This window comes from Monodelphis domestica, chromosome 4 (genome assembly GCF_027887165.1).
Source record: "Monodelphis domestica isolate mMonDom1 chromosome 4, mMonDom1.pri, whole genome shotgun sequence".
Classification (NCBI taxonomy): Eukaryota; Metazoa; Chordata; class Mammalia; order Didelphimorphia; family Didelphidae; genus Monodelphis; species Monodelphis domestica.
In genome coordinates, this window is record NC_077230.1 from 443,489,394 (window position 1) to 443,513,193 (window position 23,800).

The window sequence follows — 23,800 nt, forward strand, 5'->3', positions numbered from 1 at the left end:
GGAGACGGAAACGGGGAGAGATCGGGGCGGGGGGGACAGTGAGCGGAGGCCGAGAGCCAGGAGCTGGACCCGGAGAGAAGCCCCGGAGACCAGGAGAGGCAGAGGAGCGGGAGGAGAGGCCGGCGGGGGCAGACCTCTAGGACCCGCGGTGATGACAGGAGGCGCTTATAGAGAGGGCTGTGAGCCTCCCCCAGGAGGGGCTGGTGTGACCCCCACTTTACAAATGAGGAAACTGAGGCCCAGCTCAGGAGGGATCCGACCTCGGTGTGTTCGGCCCGCTCCCCTCCCTCCCTCCCTCTACCCTTGCCGGGATTCTTCCGCCCAAACGCCGGGGTCTAGACTCTAGGGGAGAGGAGGGCGGGTAAGGAGGGCCCGAGACTGCAGGAGTCTGGGCAGCACCCTGGGAGCAGCCCTGGTCCTCGGAACCCGGCAACAAGGAACCTGAGACCCGGAAAAAGAGCCGGGACTCAGCCAGGGTCCCCAGAAGGCATCACCAGAACCGGGATCTCGGCACACAGATTAGCTGCGAGACCCGTGGCTTGTCACTGCACCGCTGCCTGCCTCGGTTTACCCAGGTGTAAAGTGCAAGCAGTAACTGCCTCTACCTGGCAGGGCTGTTGGCAGGACCAAATGACCTGCTACTGATGAAAGCTTTGGGCTCCTCCTGGGGGAGCAGGGCTGGGAGGACACCTACACGGGGACAGAAGAGCCCTGGGGCTGCCCTGGGGCTGGCAGGAGGCTGGGCCATGCCACGGAGCCTCTCAGAGCCACAGGCTCCTCTTCTGTGGGCTCCTGGGCTGACCAGGAAGCCCAGGTGCCAGAGAGGAGTGTTGCCGGGGAGGGGGCGGCAGCAAAGTTTCCCCACGCCGGAGATGAAAGGCAGGGGCGGCCTCCCACTGCGTCCTTCTTCCTTGTAAAATGGCCCTCCTCCTCCCCTCTGGCCCCCGGCAGGCCCCAGCCTCTGGGGCCATACAGAGGGCTTGGCCGCAATGGGAGCGGCATTCTTGCCAGCTGGATTGCCAGGCAGAGCAGACTCTGCCCTCTGCCTCTGAGTTTAGGGCCTTCCCCATTCATCAGGCAGGGGCCGGGGGCCAAGGGAGCCTGCATTCCCTTCCCTCCCTGGGCCCCAGCGGACCTTGCTCCCCCTTCCCAGGGGTATGGGATGGATCCCCAAGGTCCCCAGGCCTGGGGGGGCCTGACTCATCTACACCCACAGATACTGGGAAGGAGGAAGTCCAGGTGGGCCGGGGCTGAGGGCTTCCTGGAGGAGGTGAGGCTTCAATGGCTGCTTAGCCCGAGGCAGAATGAGGTGGGCCAATGAGGTGATGCAACAGCTAGAGCCAGGCTGAGTCTCAAGGTGGGACTGTGGTGCAGGATCTGGGCAGCAGAGTGCCAAGGCTGGCCTGCAAAGCTGCCTGAGCCTGAGGGTGGCATGGAGAGCCGGCCTCCCCTCTCCAGCAGAGGTGCACCCTTCCTAGCTATGTGACTGTGGGCTAGTCTCGGACCTCGGTTTCCTCCTGGGTAAAGCCTGGAGGATAATCACAGCCCCCACCCCAAGGAGGGCTGGGAGCCTCCGATGAGGTCACGTCTGAGCTGTCCTGTGATTATGGGATTTGGGGCCCACAGGAATCCTCCCCAGCACTGCCGAGGTCAGCCAGGGAGCAGGGTGTGAGGGCTGGGCAGGAGACTAGAGCTGCCCAGGGCCTCTCTCTACAGGAAGGGAAACTGAGGCACACACTGCAGAAGGGACTCACCTCTCACAAGGCCCCCTCTGCATCAGGAACTGAGACAGACAGAAGCAGAGACTGGCCGGAAAACCTTCCACCCACTTGGCCCAGGGGAGAGAGCCCCAGACCTGGAGCCCCGGTGGTCCTGGGTTCAAATGTTACCTCAGACACTCCCAAACTGGGTGACCCTGGCCAAGTCACTTCACCCCCATTGCCCAGCCCTTACCACCCTTCTGCCTTGGAACCAATATGCAGTACTGACTGTAAGACCCGTGGTGAGGGTTTAGGAAAGAAAAATGACCACCAGCTCCTCCCGGTAGACTGAGGAGACCCAGAGTCAGGCCGGGAATCTCCCCAAGAGGAAGGCCAAGTGTTTCCCTAGAGAGGGGAAGGAGCTTGGCACCCAGGGAGGAAAGGACTTGCCCAAGGTCACACAGCCTGGCCAGGAGGGCTGGGAGGATGGGAGCCCAGACGGGCTGGGGAGGGTGTGGTGTGGGGCGCAGAGGAAGTGACAAGGGCGCCCAGCTTTCCTGCCCCGCCCTCCCGCCCCGCCCTGGGACCCCGCTGTCAGGCATGCGGGGTGTGGCTTGGGGCCGGCCCAGTATCGGGCCTGAGGCAGGATCCCCGAGAAGGATGGGGTAATCGGGGCGGGGAGCTGGATGCGAGGTTTCTGCGAGGGCCCACACCCTGATGGATTCGCTGATTAGGAGGAGGTCCTGCCCGCCGGGGGAGGGGGTTGGTCGGAGGGGGCTTCCGAGCGCCCACCAGGGCACCCGGCCCCCTCCCCCCCGGCCCAGGAGATCCCTCCTGCTTCCTGGGACAGCCCAGGAAAAGCTGTGTAAAAGCTGGGTAAAGCTCCAGCCCCGAGCCAGGGACGCGGCCCGCGTCCATCCCCGAGTCCCGGCCTGGGTCCCGGCTCCCCTCCCCTCCCCATCCCCATCCCCGGCCCGGGGCGCTGTTGACTCCCCAGGTCTTTGCACTCCGTCCTGGGAGGGCCCTCAGGGCGCGGAGGAGGCGGACTGCGGGCTGGAAGGCCCCCCTAGTCCCGTTTGGGGGTCCAACCCCTCCCCCGCGGCCCAGGGAGCGAGGCGCCCGCAGAGAGTCCGCCGAGTGCACTCCCTGAGCGGCTCCCTAACCTCATCTCCACCCGGGGGAGGCCGGGGAGGGGACCAGAACAAAGGCTGCTGGAGTCAGAGACCAGGAGGGAAGGGTGGCTGCCGCACCCCCGCTCTGGCTGCCTTCCTCGGGGTCCCAGAGGGCTTCAGGCCTCAGGGATCCCCCGTAGGAATCGCGGGCCTTTACCCAGAGCCCTGAACACGTCCAATCTCACTTCATCCGCGCAGCCACCCTGGGAAATAGAGGCGGCTATTATTCTACCCATTTGACAGATGGGGAAACTGAGGCGGACAGCGGGCTGGCAAGTTGCCCAGGGTTACAAAGTGTCTGAGGTCTGATTCTGAACCCGCTTACGGGGCCTCCTTTCCAAGGGTGGGATGGCTGAGCCAGGAGGGTCCAGGCCGGGAGGGGCAGATGCCCAAGAGTTCCGGGAGGAGGGGATAGAAGGTCTGGCTGTCTTTCCGAGGAGGGGGCGGGGCCCAGGGTTCTCCCCCTCCACCCCGCCCCTGCACAGTTCAGCGATGCCCAGCCCCAGCCCCTCCCCAGAGGTGCCTAGGGGCGGGGCATGGCGTGGGTAGCAGCTAGAGGAACCGGCTGAGCCCTACCCCACCCGCCTGGATTCAAGCATTAGCGGGCAGCCAGGAGAGAGGGAAGATTCCTGCTCTGGGACCTCGTGGGGCATCGAAGCAGAGCCCAAGCGCCTGGCAACCACTGCCCTCCCTCGGACAACCAGCCGGGCCCCTCCACCATGGAAGGAACTGTGCAGTCCCAGATTCCTCCTTTCTACAATGGTCACCTAAGTGAAGAAGTGCCCACTGAGCTGAGGTGAGAGCTGGCAGGCTGCCCAAAGCCCTTGTCCCCCCCGCAGCCTCAGGCCACCCCCAGACCTCAGTCGGGCCCCCAGCAGCCCTCTGGCTTCTCTCTGCCCATCCCCTCCCTCTCCAGGGCCCTTCCTCCTCTCTCTCCCAGGGTCTCGGCTTTCCCAGTGCCCAGGGGGGGCCAGGAAGTAGCCAGGAGGTGCTTTGCCACTATTTGCTGTCTACAGGAGGCAGATCTCTCCTTCCAGCCTTTCCTCGATCCTGTGTCTCCTGGGGGGGGGGGGCTCCTTGGGTGCCCCTGGCCCCCCAGCGCTTCCAGTCTCCCCACTCCACTTCCTGGGGGTCTAGAACAATGGAGCAGGAGGTGACCTTTAGGGATCATCACATCACAAATGGGGAAAGAGGCTGAGGGAGTTCAGGTGATTTATTCCTGACCATCCCAGAGAGGAGCCAAGTTCAGGAAGGATGCAGGTGTTCTGGCCCAGCTCCTCCAGGTTCTGGTCCCCCTCCCCCTCCCAAAGCTTCTTGATCTCTGATTTCTCTCCTGACTCCTCCAAGGTCTCTCACTTCTTGCCCAGATCGTTCTGTTATCTCTGATTCTTTCCCTCAGTACTTTTGCTCCTTCCTCTGAGAACTTGGGCTTATTGAGAGTCAGACTGGACTTCACAGGTCATCTCCTCCAACCTCTTGTTTGACAGGAGATAGAAAAGTGAAGCAAGGTCACACAGTAATTCATGTCCGAAGGAGGATTCGAACCTGGGTCCTGACTTCCAGCCATTCTAGGTTCAGTTTTCAGTTACTTTCTGTCATGTCCAACTCCTTACTGTCCCATTTTGAGATTTTCTTGGCAAGGATTCTGGAGTGGTTTGCCAATTCCTTTTCCAGCTCATCTTATAAATGAGGAAACTGAGGCATTCAGGGTCCCACAGCTAGTAAGTGGGTCTGAAGCCCAATTTGAATGCATGAAGAGAAGTCTTCCTGATTCCCAGCTCAGAGCTCTAACCATTGTGCAACCTAGCTGCCCTTCTATGCTCTCTGTGACTCCCTAGTCTTCCTCTGGAGTCCCCTGTAGCTCCTCATTTCTTCCCTTCTCTCTCCATATCTGATCCTCACCATCTCTCAGAAAGTCCAGACTCCATTACCAGCTTGATCCCAGTGGTCTTTCCAGGATTTCAGATGCTTCTTGCCGCTTGTCTCCATCAGCTCTGATTTTCTGCCTGACCGTCTCTCCCTGACTCTTCTCCCATCTCCAGAAGCCCTGGTCCCTTCTCATCTTTCTCTGCTTGGTCTCCCCAGGAGCTCTTCCATCCATCAACATGCCTCAAATGCCTGCTTATGTCTCAGGAACTGAGAATGCCAAGATGACAGCCCTCCCTGCGCTCAGATAGCTTATACTTTGGGAGCTCTGGAAAGGAAGGGATACCAGGAGGCCAGATTATGTGCCATACAGTTCATCTGAGGCAAGAGAGGCCACGGAGACTTCCCTGACATCATCCCCAGATTTCCTCCTCTTCAGGGAGTCCTCTAGAATCTGTGATTCTTCTCCTTATCTCCCCTTTGGTCTCTGCCTTGTTCTGATGATTCTTTCCCAACCTTGGATCCCTGCCCTTCTATCTCTGGTACCTTAGATTCTTCCCTCCCTCCCTCCCATTCCTCTTCTTCATTCTCTTGGTGCTTCTTCCTTCCTCTCCACCCCCAGCTACTCCCATTTCTCTATTCTTGTCCATTCTCTTTTCCAGTCTCTTGGGGCTTGGTGCCTTCCTCCCTGATCAGGGCTAGTCCCAGCCCTGATATCTCCGGGATCTCTGATTGCCTCCTACCCTCTGAAAGTCTCTGATTCCCTCCTTGGCCCCTGGTTCCACCCTCTGTTCTCTGTCTATGGCCCCTCCCTTCAGCTTTCTTATCTCTGCTTCTCTCCCTGAACTCTGATTCCTGCTTTTGATCTCTTCTGGGAGGGTCTATGATTCCTCCCTACAATCTCCAGGTGATTAAAAAAAAAATTCCTCTTTTAAATCCCTCAGTTAACTTCTCACCTTCCCCCAGGCTGTCAATCAGTCAGTCAGCTAGCATTTATGAAGCACCTGCTATGTACCAGGCACTGTGTTAAGGGCTGGGAGTACAAAGGAAGGGAAAAGACAGCTCTGCCCTCCAGGAGCTGATCCCTCTTCCACTTTGCAACTTTTATAGGCCTTCAATGCTTTCTTTGGCCCTCTTCCAAACCCATGGAGTCTCTCTTTTCTCCAGGATTTCTCTTGCAAGTTCCTTCAGTGTTCATAGAGCCAGGTTTCCTGTCTCCATCTTTGCTGCCCTCCAGGAGACCAATACGCCTTCTAAAACTCTTCCCAAGGCCTGTCCTGCCCCCTAAGACTGAACTAATGCTTTGGGACCAGGAGATGGCTGAGGGGAGAGTCCATGCTTGAAGAATTTTTCACCCGCTTCCCTTTTACAGACCCCCATTTATGCACACGTTCGTGGCTCCACGAGAGTTAGAGAAATGGTTTTAAATAAAATAGCAGTGGACAGGTCTGATCCCCTTATTTTACGTGGGAGGAAACTGAGACAGACCCAGGAAGAAGGCAAGTATTCAGCATCTTCGCATTGCCTGGGGAGCAGGGCCAGCACTATTGCCCAGGACAGCTCCTGTACTGCAGTGGTGAGCCCAGACTCCCAGAAGGGAGCCCTCCTGGAGGTCCTTCTGTCTTTCACTAATTGTCCTCTTGGTTGCTGCATTTCCCTACATTTTGGGGTTTCCAGAGACCCAGGGACATTTGGTCTCTTAGTGTCCCGAGCCAGAGGGACAGTAGGCAGCCTAAACAATGGAGCAGCCGTGAGACCAAGGACTTTAGTCCTCTGGAGGTCATCGGGAGCCACAGCCTGCTCTGGAATGCTCCCCAACAGGAGGTCACTCGGCTTCTTTTGGGACTAACCCTGAATCTCATCCAGTGAGCTTTGTTCCATGGCCATTGCCAGGAGACATGCCCTTATCTGGACTGAGCTGGTATCAGCTTCTTCTGAACCTTCCCCAACCAAGTCCTGGGTCTGAGCGCAGTAATACCATCCCCTCAATAATAACGATTAGCACCGTTGCTACTCTTCAGCCTTTGTTTTCCAAGAGGACCAATTGAACGAAGGGGTGATGTCTTGACTTGCCAATGAATTGGATTTTAGTGAGGCCCCTTTTCTCATTTGACCCTTAGAGGTAGGTGCTATCATTATCCCTATTTTATAGATGAGGAAACTGAGGGAAGCAGAGGTGGAGTGACTTTCCTGGAGGCACAGGAGGGCCTGGGGATGGTAGCACTTCCAGACTGGCCAATGTGGTCACAGCATCATAAGATCAATGCAGGAAAAGACCTCTGAATCCAGTTAGTCCAGTCTTCCCAATGGCAGATGAGGAAATGGAGCCCACTGATTTGTTGTGTAACAAGCAAAAGATGAAAGGACTGAGGAAACCAACCAAGGTCCGCTCTTCAGAGCCATGCATGCCAATGGCCTAACAAATCGGGACGAGGGCCCTTCCTCAGCTTAGGGCTGCACCCCAACTTCAGGGCAGCGGACTTGTATACTGACAAAACCATGCACCGAGTAAGAGCTATGGCGTCAAAGGCGACACTACAACATTGGGTTAGCCGATTACTCACTAGATGAAAGATGAGGGACCCTCTGAGTCGGGAGGGGCAGAGAAAACAGGTGCAATTCCTTGAATTCAGGAGAAAAGCAGTCCCCCCCCCCCAGCATCTGTAAGTAACCAGAGGAACATGGAAGCAGTCACTGATCGGGCAGCTCTCAGACAGGACGTGTGGGTTGCTCGTACAGGATGCCCAACTGTGAGCAAACCCCTTATACCGGTCTTGGGATCCGACTGTGTTTCTGGTCAGTGTAACCCGGTTCCTGGTACAGGAGGTCCAGTTCCCTGTCGCGCTCAGCTAGGTACAAACAATGCCATAAGATTTTCTCTCCGTTCTCTTGATTGAGTAAAGCTTTTGCACAATAGACATTTTGGACTGGACCCGTTGTTGACTGGAAGGGGAACTGAGTCAGCGCAGTTCATTGAATTCTTACAATTAACCCCTCGCTGTCCTGATCCCCTCCATTCCCTCCAGTCCCTGGAGACTCAGGAGCCAGCTTTAAGCAGCTATCCTCTCCCTCTGAAAGGAGACTTTGGACCGTGCTCCCAGCCAGAACTTCTGTCCTCTCCTCCCCTCGCACCCTAATCCACACGTGCACCAGGCACCAGGGCTTTGGGTCAGACCCAGGAGGAGGGAAAGGCAAGACAGGATCTGGAGGGGCTCCTGCTGTGCCCATGTGCCCAGGACTGAGGCAGCGGGGGAGGAGGGATGGCCCCCTGCATCCCAGTTTCCTTTAATAACCCATTTTGGATCTGCTGCTGCCGCTGAACCCTTTTTGAAGTTATTTCTGTTCCCAGCCTTTCCTGCCTCTGAGAGGTTACTGACGTGTGAAGTCAGACTTCAGTTTTGTCCTAAATATTCCTCTTTCGAGCATTAGGGGCCTGGAGTGGGGGTGGGGGGCAGCTTCAGAACACTGGACCTTGGGGAGCCATCTCCCCCATCCTGTCCTAATTGCTGTACATCTCTGCTGCCATTTTTCTAGCCTGCCAGGACTCAGAAGTCTCTAAGGGTCTTTCAGCCTTGGCATTTTGTGTGTGACCATGGACAAGGTCCTGGACTTGTTCAGGCCTCAGTTTCCTCCTCTGTCAAATGAAGAGCTTGAGGGGCAGTGGGTAGAGAACCAGGCCTGGTGATGGGAGGTCTTGGGTTCAAATTTGACCTCAGACACTGCCTAGCTGAGTGACCCTGGGCAAGTCACTTCACCCCCATTGCCTAGCACTTACTGCTCTTTTGCCTTGGAACTGATACACAGTCCTGATGCTAAGACAGAAAGCAAAGGTAAAAAAAAAAAGTAAAGAGGTTGAACTCAGATCTGATAAAACCCTTCAAATGCTGACATTTTTCCATTGCTGACTTGCTGTGTGTCTCTGAGCAAGACCCTGTCCCTCTCTGGGCTCTGTCTTAGCTCTGGGTCTGTTCTTAGGGACCCCTTTCTTCCCACCATCGTAGGCTCTGGGAGTGGAAGGGACCTTAGCAGACTCGAGGCCAACCCATACCCCAAAGGATATTTGAGAAGAGCTGGTCCCACTTCTGCCAGGAAGGGAAGGCCACTCCACTTCAGGACAGCTCAAACTCTTAGGAAGAGGCAGCTGTGGCTTAGTAGTTGAGTCCTGAGCCTGGAGTCAGGAAGACTTCAGACACTCCCTAAATGTAGGGCCCTGGACAAGTCACTTCATCTCTCATTGCCTGACAAAAGGATCTGCTGGAAAAGGAAATGGCAAACCCCTCCTGGAGAGCTCCAGTCCATGAGATCACCAAGAGCCAGACATGGCTGAATAACAACAATGATTCTGAACTTCTGACATCCAGCTTGGATTTTTTCCTTTGCCACCACCCTGGTTTGTTTCTGGTTGTGGCTTTTGGAGTCAAGTCCAGTCCCTCCAACCCTTCAAATAATTGAAGACTGCCATCATGTCAGCGCCCCTCCCACTCTAATCTTCTCCAGTCTAAACGTGCCCAGTTCCTCCAAAAGATCCCCATAAAACAAAGGCTTGAGGGTCTTCCCTGTCCTGGATTCCCTCCTCTGGACACTCCTCAGTGAGGAAATAAATGTCCTTCTTCAACCATTGCGCTAAGAACTGACCCTAGTCCTCCAAATGAGGTCTGACAGGACGGTACAACGAGACCCTTCCCTCCTCAGTCCTGGAAGCTTTAGCCCTTTTCATGCAGCACAAGCTTTTTTTGGCTGCCATATTGCATTGAGCTTGTGGTCCATTTAAAACCCTTGATCTCTTTCAGAACATTTCATTCCTTTGAAATTGATTTCTTGGTACCCAAGTTCCACCAAGTCTTTAAGTTTATCCCCATTGATTTTCTGTTTGTTGGAAGCCCTCTTTTGTTTAATTACCAAGAATTTATCTCCTTCCCTTCAAAAAATGGAAAGGCAGAAACACAAAACTTTCGTGATCAATAGACACTCAAGTTCAACAAAACCACACGTTGGTCCCGTTGGAAAATGTGTGTCGCATCACTTTTCGTGTAGGAGACGGGCACCACACTTCACTATGAGCCCTCTGGCAGATTGGTTGATTAGTTTATTAATCAGAGTTCCTAAGTCTCTCCAAGTTGTTTTTTTGAGAGGATCGTTGATATCGTATAAATCGTTCCCTCACTTTGCATCAGTTCAAAAGAGCTTTCTCAGGTGTCTCTAAAACCGCCGTCTTTTAAACGTTTTTCTTTATAGCGCAATACTATTCCAATAATTCATTCAGCCATTCATTCTCCACTAGGTGGGTACCCTCCCTTAATTTCTAGTTCTTTACCACTACAAAAAGAGGTGCTATAAACATTTTTGAGTCTTTTCCCTCTTTTTATAAAAAAATCGAATTGAGATCTAGACTTAGAGTCAAAAGGTTCAAACTCAAAGTTCAGCAGTCTGGGGAGGCAGAGTTCCACATTGCTTTCCAGAATGTGCAGACCAATCCAGAGTGCCATCAGTGGTGCATTCATGTGCCCATTTCCCTTTGGATGCCCTGATATGTTTGTCGTCGTCGGTTGCCTTAATTTGCATTTCTCCAATTATTAGTAATTTGGAGCATTTTTTTAACCCCTTACCTTCCATCTTAGAATCAATACTGTGTATTGACTCCAAGGCAGAATAGTGCTAAGGACTAGGCAATGGGGGTCATGTGACTCGCCCAGGGTCACACAGCTAGGAAGTATCTGAGGTCAAATTTTAACCCAGGACTTCCCATCTCTAGGCCTGGCTCTCATTCCACTGAGCCACCCACCTGCCCCCAATTTGGAGCATTTTTAACGTGACTGTTGATAATTTGATTTTCTTCTTTATAAATTACCTTTTCATAGCCTTAGATCATTTATTCATTCATCCATTTATTTATTTATTTATTTTTATTTGTTTGTTTGCTTATTTATTTATTTAAAACCCTTACCTTCCTTAGAACCAATACTGTGTATTGGTTCTAAGGCAGAAGAGTGGTAAGGGCTAGACAATGGGGGTCAAGTGACTTGCCCAGGGTCACACCTTTGAACCCAGGACCTCCCATCTCTGGGTCTGGCTCTCCATCCACTGAGCCACCCAGCTGCCCCCCTTAGATCATTTATTAATTGAGGGGGGAATCTTATTCTTGAACCAGCTCCAGATAGATATAGACATATATATTAGAAATAAAACATGTTTTAAGTTCAAAGAAATTGCAAAGAATTTTTGAGTTAACTTTTTCCCATCTAATTTGAAATAACTGATTTTATTTGTACATTTTTTATATTGAATAATCAAAATTGTCTATTTTTATCTTCCATGATTTGCCCTATCCCTCTTATCCTTTCCATAGATATGAAAGGCAATTTCTTCCTTGTTCCTCTAATTTGTATAGGACGTGACCTTTTAAATCTAAGTCAGGTGGATCTATTTGTAGAGTGTGTGGTATGAGGTGTTGCTCTCATTCTACTTTCTGCCAGATTGCTTTTAGTTTTCCCATAATTTCTGTCAAATAATGTGTCTTCACCCCAAGAGCTGCGGCCCTTGTATTTATCAAACACAGGGTTACTGGGTTCCTTTGTTTCTATATGTTATATACTTAATCTATTCCACTTTCTTGACCAATATCAAATAATTTTGATGACTGCTTTGAGGTATAGTTTGGGACCTGGTTGTGCTAGGTTCCCTTCTTTCCCATTTTTCTTAAAAATTATTTGCCTTGAAATTATTGAATGTTTTAGTTTTCATATGAATTTTATAATTTTTTCTCATTCTGTCAAATAATTGTTTGGTGGCTCAATTATTCTTAGCACTGAATAAGTCTACTAATTTAGGTGGCATTTAATTTTTGTTCAGATTGCCTCAGTTTACATGAACAGCAAATAATTCTTCAGTCATTTAGATTTGTCTTTATTCCTCAAAATAGAGGTTTCTTTTTTCTTAATATGATATTTTCTTTCTCCCCAATTTCAGGTAAAATTTAAAAAAATATATTTTTTAAAACTTGGGTTCTGCATTTTCTTCTTTCCTCCTCTCCCTGCTGAGACAGGTAAGCAATGTCATATAGATTTTACACGTGCAATCATGTAAACATTTCCCCATACTTATTCTTTTGTGGAAGAAAATTAAAACAAAAAAAAAAGAAGAAAGAAAGTGAAATATAATTTACTTTAGTCTGGATTTAGACTCCATTCATTCATTCATTCTTTCTGTGGGAGCAGATGGCATTTTTCATCATGAGTCCTTTGGGATCATCTTGAATCATCACATTGCTGAGAATAGCTACGTTATTCACAATTGTTTAAAGAGAGGTTTCTAATTGCTTTTCTATCATTTCCATGTTTTGGTGAGTAGACCCAAGTTTGTTTGTTTTTTTAATTCTATAGTTATTTGAAACTGAATTTATCTTTCTAACCGCTTCTTGCTAAGTTTTATTCGGCAATATACAGAAGTGCTGTGTGGTATGTGTAGCTTTATTTTTTATCCTTCAATTTTGCTAAATTATTTCAGTACATTTTTATTTGATCCTCTAATTTCTCTAAGAATCTATCATATCATTTACCAAAAAAATGACTGTTACCCTTTGCCTTGGCTATTCTCTCACTGTCTTTTTCTTGCCTTATTTCAAGTCCTATATCAAAGAAGAGTGATAGTAGACATCTTTGCTTTACTCCTGATCTTATTGGAAAGGCTTCTAGTTTATCCTGATTATATATAATGTTGGTTCAGCTTTTAATAGATACTAATTACTCTGAGAAGGAAAAGATGATTTATTCATGTTCTGAACATTAATGGATATGAAAATCCATTGATTTTGTCAAAAGCTTTTTTCTGCATCTATTGATATAATTATATAATTTTAAAATAGTTGGGTTGGGTTTTTTTTAAACCCTCTTACCTTCTGTCTTGGAAACAATACTGTGTATTAGTTCCAAGGCAAAAGAGTGGTAAGGGCTAAGCAATGGGAGTCATGTGACTCACCCAAGGTCACACAGCTAGGAAGTATCTGAGGTAAGATCTGAACCCAGGACCTCCCATCTCTAGGCCTGGCTCTCCATCCACTGAGCTACCCAGCTGCTCCCAATTTAAAAAATTGTTTTGCCTTTCCTTTCTTTTCCTTTAAACCTTCTTCATGATCCACCCTCCAAGGGTGGAGTTTGTTTTGTTGTTGCGTTCATTTGTTTTTCTTATGACTAATATATCCCTGAGCTTACCTTCCCTTGTATTCCCCTATTTCCCTTCTCTCTTCTCCCCATCCCTCCCTGTTTCTGCACTCACTTGAGTGTATTTTTACACCGAACTCTGTATATGTGTATATATCTTCTGACCTTTGATCAGTTCAGATGAAAATGAGGTTCAAAAGAAGCATATCTCCCTCCCTTCCCTTTCTTTTTTTTATAGTCTTCTGCTTGTTTATTTAGATTATATTTTAATATAATGAAAATGGCAAGTTCCCCCCATACACATATCTAGAATATTCATTTTCCTTCCCTTTACTTTCTTCTTTTAAGAGCATCAAAACATTACAAACCCTCTCCCAGTGTCCTTGTCTTATGCCTGCCTCTATGACCCTTGATGGCATTTGAGCTCTATTGATGGCACTTTTTTCTTCTTCCCCTATTCAGTAATAATAATGACAATAATAACTAGCATTTATGAAGCACTTTAAGGTTTACAAATTTTATATTTGATCTCATTTGAATATCACAAAATCTCTGAAGTAGGTGATGATAGTATCCCCATTTTACAGATGAGCAAACTGAAACAGAAGTTAAGCGAATGCTCAGGGTCACATGTAAATGCTTCATTGTCATTTAATCCCTTCTACTTGCTTGTATTTTTCTATATAGGTGGATCTTTGTTCTAAGATCATATATTTTGCCTTTTGGAATGTTTTCAAGCTCTTCTCTCTTTTCATGTAGAAGCCACCAAATCTTGTATGATTCTGACTATTTAGCTCCACAGGATTTAACCTATTTCTTTCTGGATGCTTATAGTTCTGGATTTTGGCTATGACATTCTAGGGTGTTTTCCTTTCAGAATTTCTTTCAGGATATGGTCAGTGAATTCCATTTTCACTTTGCTTTCTGTTTCTAATGAGTCTGAGAAGTTTTCATTAATGATTTCTTTTTTTTATATTTGCTTTAAATTTTATTTAATTTTTTAAACCAATACATGTAATAACAAATTTCTGCATAACTTTTCCAAAGTTATACAATCCAAATTGTCTCCCTCTTTCCTTCCGTGTCCTCTCTTGGAGCTGGCAAGCAATTAAATCTGATTTATACATGTATTATTACACAAACCATATTTCCATGTTGTTCATTTTTGTAAGTGAATTATCTTATAAAACCAAAACCTCTAAACATATACCCAAATAGGTAAGTGAAAAATCGTATGCTTTGATCTGCATTCCAATTCCAATAGTTCTTTTTTTTGGAGGTAGAGAGCATTCTTTGTCATAAGTCCCTTGGATTGATCTGGATCATTGTATTGCTAGGAGTAGCTCGGTCTACCACAGTTGATCATTCTACAGTATTGTTGTTACTTTGTATAATATTTCCCCAGTTCTGCTTATTTCACTCTGCATCAGTTCATTTGGTTTTTCCAGCTCTTTCTGAAATCATTCTGTTCATCATTCCCTATAGCACAATAGTATTCCACCACCATCATATACTACAGTTTGTTCAGCAATTCCCCAACTGACAGACAGCCCTTTAGTTTCCAATTCTTTGCCACTACAAAAAGCACAGCTATAGTTTTGTACAGGCAGGTCCTTTTCCATTAAAATTTTTTTTTCTGTGGGATACAAACCTAGTAGTGGTATTACTGGATCAAAGAATGTGTATTATTTTATAGCCCTTTGGGCATAATTCTAAATTGCTCTCCAGAATGGTTAGATCAGTTCACAACTCCACCAACAATGCATTAGTGTCCCTATTTTGCCACATTCCCTCCAACATTTATCATTTTCCTTTACAGTCATATTGGCTACTCTGATAGGTGTGAGGTGGTACCTCAGAGTTGTTTTTATTTGCATTTCTCTAACCAAGAGGGATTTAGAACATTTTGATGATTTCTTAAAATATGGCATACAAGTTAATTTTTTTGGTCATGAACCTCATGTACTGCAATGATTCTTAGATTTTTTTCTCAGTGTCCTGCTTCCCAAGTCAGTTGTTTTTTAGATGAAGTATCTTGTATTTCCTTTTTTCTTTTTAAGCCCTTTGGTTTTCTTTTAATATATATTCTAGTTCCATGAAGTCATTTACTTCTGCTTGGTCTATTCCAGTTTTCAGAGAGTCTGTTGCTTTGGGTTAGGTTGTAGACTTCTTCAATGAATAATTCTCCTCCCAAGTCTTTCTTCTGGATTTCTTAGTTCTTTTAAAATTCTTCCCATAAGAGATCTCATTTTGTTTATTGGGAGTTCCTGGCTCCATTTTTTTTTTGTGGTTCTCTTTATTCGTTATTCTGTTCTTAAGTCCAGAATGGAATTGAGAGTTTGTGTTAGGCCGGGTTCTGCACATTTGTGGAGGGGTTGTCTGGGCCTTGACAGGCCCTATTTTATATTCTCTTGGACCCCTTTCCCTGAATATTGAGTGCTGGATTTTTCAAGGATAACAGGGGTGCCTTGGACCCTATTCACTTTCAGTGTTCCCTAAACTGTCTGATGTAGAGCAACGTTGGATCTCTCCCTTCCTAGATGGAACATCACAAGCTCCTTGACCCCATTTGGAGTCTGGTTGCCACTTCTCAAGCCTGGTCCATGGCTGGAGTGCCAATAGACTGCTTCTGGCTGCAGGCCAGTCCCTTGGATCTAGCTAGAGGTGTCTTCTGGTATGAAGTGATTGAACCACAAGCACAACATGGCCTCTCTTCCCTCTCCTACCTATGCAGCTCTAGGATTAAATGTACAAACTCCCTCAGAGGTCAGAGCCCAACAGTTGCAGCCTTTTAGTCTTTGCCCAACGCATAGCCTTGGGCATGCTCTGCATTGATTCATGACTTCTCCCTTAGTCCACATTGGACCAGTGACCCAGCTTCTGAGCCAGAAGGCCCAGCTGCACAAGCCTTAGGTCCCTTTGTGCTGAGTCTGTTCACATACTAGAAGGAGGTTCTGCGTGGGCCTTTCCACTGGATTCTCCTCACACTACCCACAGGCCTCTGGCTACATCCTTTTGTTGACTTAAGCTAGTAAAATGACTCACTGAGGGGAGATGCTCCATCCAATCTATGGCCTTCCTGGTGACTTTTTGGTCAGGTGATTTTCCTTAACCTTTGTTGGCCTAGTGAGATCGAGCTAGGCTGTCCTGCTTTCTCCAACTCATCAATTGCTGCCAATTTCTACTGAATTGTATTTTAAGATCCCTTTGAATCTTACCTCTGCCATCCATTGTGCTAAAGATCTCTTCCAGTTTTGTATCATCTGCCAATTTGGTGAGAATTCCATCTGTGCCTTTGCCCAAGTCATCAATAAACACGTTAACAGCCAGAGCTAAGTGCAGATCCCCAGAGCACTCCACTGGAGACCTCTTGCCAGGCTGATCCTGAGTCATTAGCCAGTGCTCTTTGAATTGGGTCATCCAGCAGTCCTGAATCCCTCTATTACTGATGATCCCTGAGCCCCCATTTCTCCATCTTCTTCACAAGAATAGGCCAGAGCCATTTTCTCAAAAGTTTTCCTAAGGTTAAGATGAACTGAACCCATAGCATTCTCCGCATTTACCAGGTTAGGAATCTTGTCCCCAAAAGGAATTGATGTTGGTCCAGTATAACCTATGCTTGATGAAACAAGGTAGGCTCTTTGGCATCACTGCTTCTCTGGCCAAAGTTTTGCCAGTCATCCAGAATTTTTTTCAGAATTCAAAGTCAAGCTCACTGGCCTAGAGTTGGCAGCTTCTGTTCTCTTCCTTCCTTGGAAACTGGGACATTTGCCTTCTCCAATCTTATTGTTCCTCCCTCGTTTCCCATGATCTTTCGATGATCACTGTCAATGGCTCAGCAAAAATACCCATGAGTTTGTTGTGGGGGTGATTGGTGAGAGAAGAGGATGTAATTCATCAGGGCTGTGACTCAAATTCTTCCAGGGCAGCTAAGGACTCTCTTACTGTCTTCTCACTTCTCCCTTTCTTTTTCCCCCCTGTTATTTCCAGTGCCAAGATCATTCTCCTGGGCAAAAATAAAAACAAATGGACAGTGCCATCCACCCCAATGGAAGAAACAAAATTTCTTTTCTTATCCTTCTTTTTCTACCAATGCAACTTCAAAAACATTTTGTTTACTCTCAGCTTTCCATATCCTCAGCTAATCATAGGATTTATTAAAGCACTTTTGCTGTTACTTTTATAAGACTGACTAGAAATCCTGTCCTCATATTCAGCTTGTATTACTTGGTCTTGCTTCCATCATTTGACTTTTTCTTTTTAAAATCCAAGTCAATTGGTGAGCTCCGGACTCTCTTCAGACAAATCCCATCATCCCTCCTCATGGGAATTCTTTCCCACTCTATCCCATGACCTTCGTTCTTGAGCATTCCCATCCCTCCTAAACTGCCTTCCCCCATGGCATTTTAGGTTATGGGGCCCTTCCTGTCTTTCCTCTGAATCCTTGGAGATCTGCTTTCCCAAAATCTATGCAGAGGCAGTTGGGACACAGTACAGAGTGCTGGACCTGGATTCACTTAAGATCTGAGTTCAAATCCATCCTCAGACACTTATTTGCTTTGTGACCCCGGGCAAGGCATTTAACTTCTTGCCTCCATTTTCTCATCTGTAAAATGGAGGTCACAATAGCACCCACTTCTCAGGGCTGTGAGGATCCAATGAGCTAATCCTCATAAAGCACAGTGCCTGGCACATAGTGGTGCTTAATGTTTATTCCTTTTTCTTACTCGTGCCAATATTTCCCCTCCTGGCCATAGGCATGCCTATAACACTTCCTCCCAGGGTTCCTAACCTTCCCACCCCAGAAACTAGACCCTGAAAGCAAGAATCAGATGCAGAAGAGAATCTCCTCCTCTTGCTTCATCCACATCTTGATTAGAAAGGCTAGTCAAAAAGTCCTTTGGCGTTTGGCATAGACAGAGTGGGAGAGACAAGATGAGCCGGAGAGAGAGGGAGAGGGGAGGGCTTACTGCAGAGCTGACCCTGTGCTCTTTGGCCCCTTTCCCCTCCCCCCCCTCCTGTGGCCTCACAAGCCTCCAGAAATCCTGAGCCCCTAGCAGTGCCCATTGGACCCAAAGCCTTCATTGGAGGCTGAGAGGAAGATGGCTTTTCTGAAGTCACTGTGTCTCCAGCATATGAATGAATGTGTTCTCCTGATCTCTTGAGGGGGTCTGGATGGGGCCACTCTGAGTAACAGTTCAATTCTTGTTTCAGAGAGCAGATGACAGGAGCATACTTCAAATACAAGGGCATCAACTTCCCTGCGGGCCTCTACGAGCCAGAGACCTTAAGCTATGTGGAGAAGGACTTCAAGGTCAAGAATGACGATATCTTCATTGTAACCTACCCCAAGTCAGGTAGGACAAACAGCTGGCCTTTCCCAGGAAACCTACTCTCCTTTGCCCTGTCCCCTCTGCTTCCCCTCAGCATCTCTCTTGACCCCCTTAAATTTTTCTTCTCCCCTCGCTACCCTCCACCCCAATCTTTCCCTCCAGGTACTACATGGATGATTGAGATTCTGAGCCTAATATTGAAGAATGGGGATCCCTCCTGGGCCCGATCAGTCCCCAACTGGGAGCGAGCCCCTTGGTGTGAGACTGTCCAGGGCTTATGGCAAATCATGCAGATGCCCAGTCCCCGCCTCATCAGCTCCCACCTCCCCATTCAGCTCTTCCCCCGGAATTTTTTCAACTCAAAAGCCAAGGTGAGTCTGCCTCAGTGCTCCTAACTACTCAGGGGCAGACCAAGCAGAGCCCAGTGAATGGAGTCATGGACACCCAGGTTCTAGTCCTGCTTCTGACATTTTCCAGCTGTGGGACACTAGACAAGTTGCTTCATGTCTCTGGCCTTGAGGGAGGGTTCACAAAGGCCAGGGGAGCCCCTTACACCCATCCAAAATGCCAGCTGTGGAGATTTTCTTGGGAGTCTGGGAAGAGGGCTAGAGGAAGCTGGTGGACATTTTCAAAGTCAATCACACAGGGTCTCCTTGGTCATGACCTCCATCTCCTCTTTTCCCTTCTTTCCTGGAGGGCCTGGTGCCTGTTCACTAGGCTTCCTGGATATGGACTGTAATCCATGAGAGTGACCCAACAGTGTTCATTGCTCTGGGCCATTAGGGTCTGGAAGGCCTCCTCCCAATAATAGTTGGAGGTAGGCTGAGCCAGTTAGCCATCAGGTGAGGTGGGTGGCCTGCTTCCTAGTCATCTCCTCATATGGCTCCTGACTCCCCATACCAACGCTTTTGTTGTTTCTTGTGCCCTTTGGCAATGGGGGGTTGGGGGGCCAGGAGTCCTCGCTCTGTGATCCAGCCCTCACTGGCTCCCTTAGGTCATCTACATAAGCCGAAACCCCCGAGATGTCCTGGTTTCCTTCTACCACTACTCCAAGATTGCTGGACACCTCAAGGACCCAGAGAACCCAGACCAATTCTTTCAGGATTTTCTCGATGGAAAAAGTGAGGACCAGGGCACGAACATGGGCCAGAAGTGGGGAAAGATAGCCACCAATCTCAAGAGGCCCAGAGATAGAGATGGGAACAGTCACAGGGAGGCAGAAGCACCTAAATATGGCGATTGACAAAACAGGGAAGCTAGAGAAGAGGCCCAGACAGATAGAGAGAAAGCAACAGGGACCCAGGGAGGCAGAGGCAGAAAAAGAGTAAAGAAATAGATGGAAGGGGAGGGAGGGAGGAAGACAGAGAGAAAGGAAAAGGGAGGGAGGAAAAGACAGACATCAACTTGAGAGAGATCCAGCCAGGAGGGAAAGGCAGGCCCAGAGACACAGACAGATTGGACCAATAATGACTATATTAAAACAGCAGGTGGGAGAAAGACCTATTGTTGAAGGGTGGTGAGACCCTAGTACAGTCAGGGCAGGAGGCAGAGGGGTTATGTGAATGGGCTGAAAGTGAATGGTCTTGGGTAGGAAGGGAGATGGGACTGTCATGATGGATGGACTAGTTCCCTAATGCTCCTGTGACCTTTCCCCAAAATTCTCAGTACAATTTGGTTCCTGGTTTGATCACATCAAGGGATGGATGCGAATGGAGGGAAAGGACAACTTCTTGTTCACCACCTATGAAGAACTACAAAAGGTCAGCAAATTCTCTGCCTGGGCCCTTCCCGCTCCTTCACCCCCTGATATTCTTCCCTGGCCCCCTCTCCCCTCCTCCTTCCATCCCTACAGTTCCCTGCGACCACACACAAGTTTCATTGCCTCTCTTGGGGCCTCGGTTTCCTGCTTGGTTAGATGGATTTTTTGGTCTATGATGGACCTACCTAATAGAAAGAATGTGGGGCTCATAGAGTGGATGCTGGACAAGCACCTATGATTATCAGTCATGTCTCAAAGAAGTTCCATCTTAACCTCCTGCTCTATGTGTAAATGGGATAAGACATGAGCCTTCCCCTCCAAGACAAGTTCACAAATACATAGGCAGAAAGAAGAGCAGGGCAAATGTGAACTGGGTACCACAGTTTAGGCAGGTGTGGATAAGCTGGAAAAAGTCCTGCAGGGCCATCAGATAAGGGAAGTATCTTGGGGTTGTGACATTGCACAAGAAGCAGAATCAGGGGGCAGCTGGGTAGCTCAGTGGATTGAGAGCCAGGCCTAGAGATGGGAGGTCCTGGATTCAAATGTGACCTTAGACACTTCTCAGCTGTGTGACCCTGGGCAATTCACTGAACTCCCATTGCCTAGCCCTGACCACTCTTTTGTCTTAGATACCCAGTATTGATTCTAAGGCAGAAGGTAAGGGTTAAAAAAAAAAAAAGAATCAGAATGCCGCCTGTCTCCATGGTGGGTGCTCCTTAATAATGAGAGTCACTCCCCTTGCCACCATCCTATTGTCCTTAGCTCAATCCTTTTGCCCTTATTGATCTCCACTCCCATAGACCCACCATCATCTCTCTACTGATCCAGCCCGGACCATCTAAACTAGAATCTCACATCCATAAGAACCCCGACATCTCCAGTTCTGCCCGCCTTCCCCTGAAGCATCAAGGGCACCGCCATGGTGCCGGTCACTCTTCCTTATTCTCGGGGAAGGGGCCATTGGCAAACCTTGTCCTTTCTGCTCTGTCAGCATCCTTCAGACCCATCCCCGCTCACCCTCAGCAGCCCAACGCCTTCCCTTTCAGACTTCCCAGCATCCCCCTTGTCTTCATGTGGCCTTCTGTGAGCCTGAACTCCCCGAGGGCAGGGATTGGTTTTCCCTGAGATCAGCCCAGTGCTGGCCCCTGAGAAGGCCTTAATAAATGCTTGGGGACGGGAGGGAGGAGGGGTTCCTTGAGTGGTGGGGAGTTTCGTCGTCCTGGAGGCCTTCGAGGAGAGGCTGCATTCCCACTGGTCCAGCAGGTTGTCGAAGGGCTCTCAGGGACGAGTCGGTTGAGATGCCGGCACCGGCCCGTCCCTCCCAGTGCGCAGCTCCAGGATACACCAAGCCACTGGAGAATGACAGAGGGATGAAGTCACTTTGTGCTGGCTGGGTTGGGTTGGGGAGGCTGCGGAAGGCTCCCTGGAGGAGGCGGCCCTGGAGCTGGCCTTAATCACCTTCATGATAGCCTTAGCGCTCACTCCATGCCAGGCCCCTTGTTTGGGAGGTTTTCCCGAGCTGAGAGGCCGGTGACCCTTCCAGGCTGGGGGACAACCCTGTGAAAGGAGAGGACGAGGGGAGAAGGCAGGGCTCAGAGCTCTGGGCCTCGTGCTCTGTTTGGCTGGCACTGGGGGGGCCACCACAGGGACGTGGGCAAAGCCTGGGGGGCCGAGGGACGGCGGAGACCCCGAGGACGAGAAGCCCCATTGGGAGGGGGCCCTCGGCGGCACTAGAGGAGCCGGCTGAGGTTTTCCCGGGGCAGCACCCATGACGAGGGGAGGAGAAGGAAGGGCCACAGAGGCTGGGACGAGGGCTGAGCGGAGGGAAGGGCGATGGACAGACACAGGGCAGAGGCAGAGGCAGCCGGGGCAGCCAGGAGTGCCTCCCTCTTCTCTTCCTGGCTCCGCCATCTTCCCAGGCGCTGAGGGATGCTCAGCCTCTCCTCCTCCCTCCTCTGCTGCCCGGCCCTTCTTCTCCCCCTTTCCCTGCTTCGGCCCTTGTGGCCTCGGACTGTGGCCCTGTTCCTCCCTCCTCTCTGGCCCAGCCTCTGTGGAGGCCCTGCGAGGGGAGGCTGCCAGGATCTGGCCTCGGGGTCCTGTGGGGCCTGGAAAACACCTGACGTCCCAGGAATGCTGGTGCCACAGAAGAGCCCCAAACCGGAGGGGAGGCTCTGGGCTTGAATCCCACCTAGAGGCTTTGCTGTGTGACCCTGGACAAGTCACTTGCCTTCCGTTACCCCTTCTACAAAATGCGGCTTCCGCCTTGAGAATCTCCGAGAGTCCGTCCCACTGTGTGGCTGTGGCCCTGGGCCTTTGGGGCGGCTCAGCCCCCCCCCCCTCTTCGTGTCCCTCCTTTGTTCTCAAACCTCCCTGTTCTGTCCGAGGCCCTGCTTATCCCCCCACCCCACCCCATGCGCAGGGAAGAGGAAAACAAGCGGAGCGCATGCCCGATCCCGCCCCTGCGCCCCCCAAGCCGGCCTGGAGGTGCTTCTTTCTGTTTCCCAAGTTATTGATCCGTCCTCTGGGGGGCTCACGGTCTGGCTTCAGACATTTCCGGGAGGGGTGACCCTGGCCCAGTCACTTAGCCCCCGGCCTGAGGGCCAGCGCTGACAGGGCTCGCCCAAATATTCTCTTTTTAGCCTCACCCGCCCCCCGCCTGGGCCTGCCTCATTCTTCAGTTGGGGAAACCGGCCCGTGGCCCGGTCTGAGGGGGCCTCCCGCGGCTCTTCCCAGGCCGTGGCTTCGCCCCTTGCGCCATCTTGTGGCCGCACGCCGGCTCCACCATCCGCCGTTGGGCCGCGGCCGCTAGGCCTTGTCCGGTCTCGCTGACACAAAGCCCCGCTGGGAGCCGCGGGCGGGGCCGTCTGCTCTCTGCCCCGGAGTGTGTGTGGGGGGGAACGACTCCTCTCGCTTCTCCCGAGGCCTCGAATGCCACCATCAGGCTTCTCCCTCCCGGAGGGTCCACAGCACGTGTCGCCCCGCCCCCTCCCCTCCCCCAGCCCTCCCCCGGCCCCTGGGCCTCAGGAGAGAGAACGGAGGAGGCCGATCTGGGGACGCCCAGAGAGGCAATGATGGGTTTGAAGGGAGGTCGGAGGGGCAGCTTGGGGGGCGGGGCCCGTGCCCGGCCCTTCGGCGCCCCCCGGCTAGGCAAGGACCCTGGCCGGCCGCTCGGCGCCTCTCCTGTGCCCAGCCAGGCCCTTGTGTCCCGCAGGACCTCAGGGGCTCCGTCCAGCGCATCTCCGAGTTCCTGGGCTGCCCTTTGAAGGAGAAGGTGCTGGACTCCGTGGTGGAGAACTCCACCTTCCGGGCCATGAAGGAGAACCCCATGTCCAACTACACCCTGCTGCCCCGCGTCCTCCTGGATCACGAGCAGGGGGCCTTCCTGCGGAAAGGTCAGGGGGCGGCGGGCCGACGGCGGGGGACGGAGGCCAGAGCGGGGAGGCGGTCCGCGGACCCTTTATTGGTGGCGGGCTGGGGCTCGCGAGGACACCGGACAGCCCGGGGAAAGCGAGGCTTCGGTCGCGCCCCCCCCTGGGTGCCCGGCAGGGGCTGGGAGGGGGGCCGAATTGGGGCAGCGAGGGCGGCGCCGGGCCTAACTGCGCCCCTTCGCGTTGGCCAGGAGTGTGCGGGGACTGGAAGAACCATTTCACTGCGACCCAGCGGGACCTCTTTGACCGAGCGTACCGGGAGAAGATGCAGGGCCTGAAGACCAGCTTCCCCTGGGAGGAGGACCCCGGGGACAGCGGCCCTGCCCTCGCCCAGGGGGCCTGGGACCTGTGACCCCGAAATAAACTCGCGCTAGCCCCGAGCCGCC

General features: G+C 50.7%; 1 protein-coding gene across 1 annotated transcript; it reads left to right on the forward strand.

Annotated features, from left to right (window-relative positions):
- Positions 1–3,307: 3,307 nt before the first annotated feature.
- Positions 3,308–23,794, forward strand: SULT2B1 (sulfotransferase family 2B member 1). The gene is made up of 7 exons (XM_056796722.1): positions 3,308–3,668; positions 18,109–18,251; positions 18,390–18,598; positions 19,222–19,348; positions 19,893–19,987; positions 23,198–23,378; positions 23,606–23,794. The coding sequence occupies exons 1-7, from the start codon at positions 3,592–3,594 to the stop codon at positions 23,764–23,766; spliced, it is 993 nt and encodes a 330-aa protein (XP_056652700.1). The 5' UTR covers positions 3,308–3,591; the 3' UTR covers positions 23,767–23,794.
- Positions 23,795–23,800: the final 6 nt, after the last annotated feature.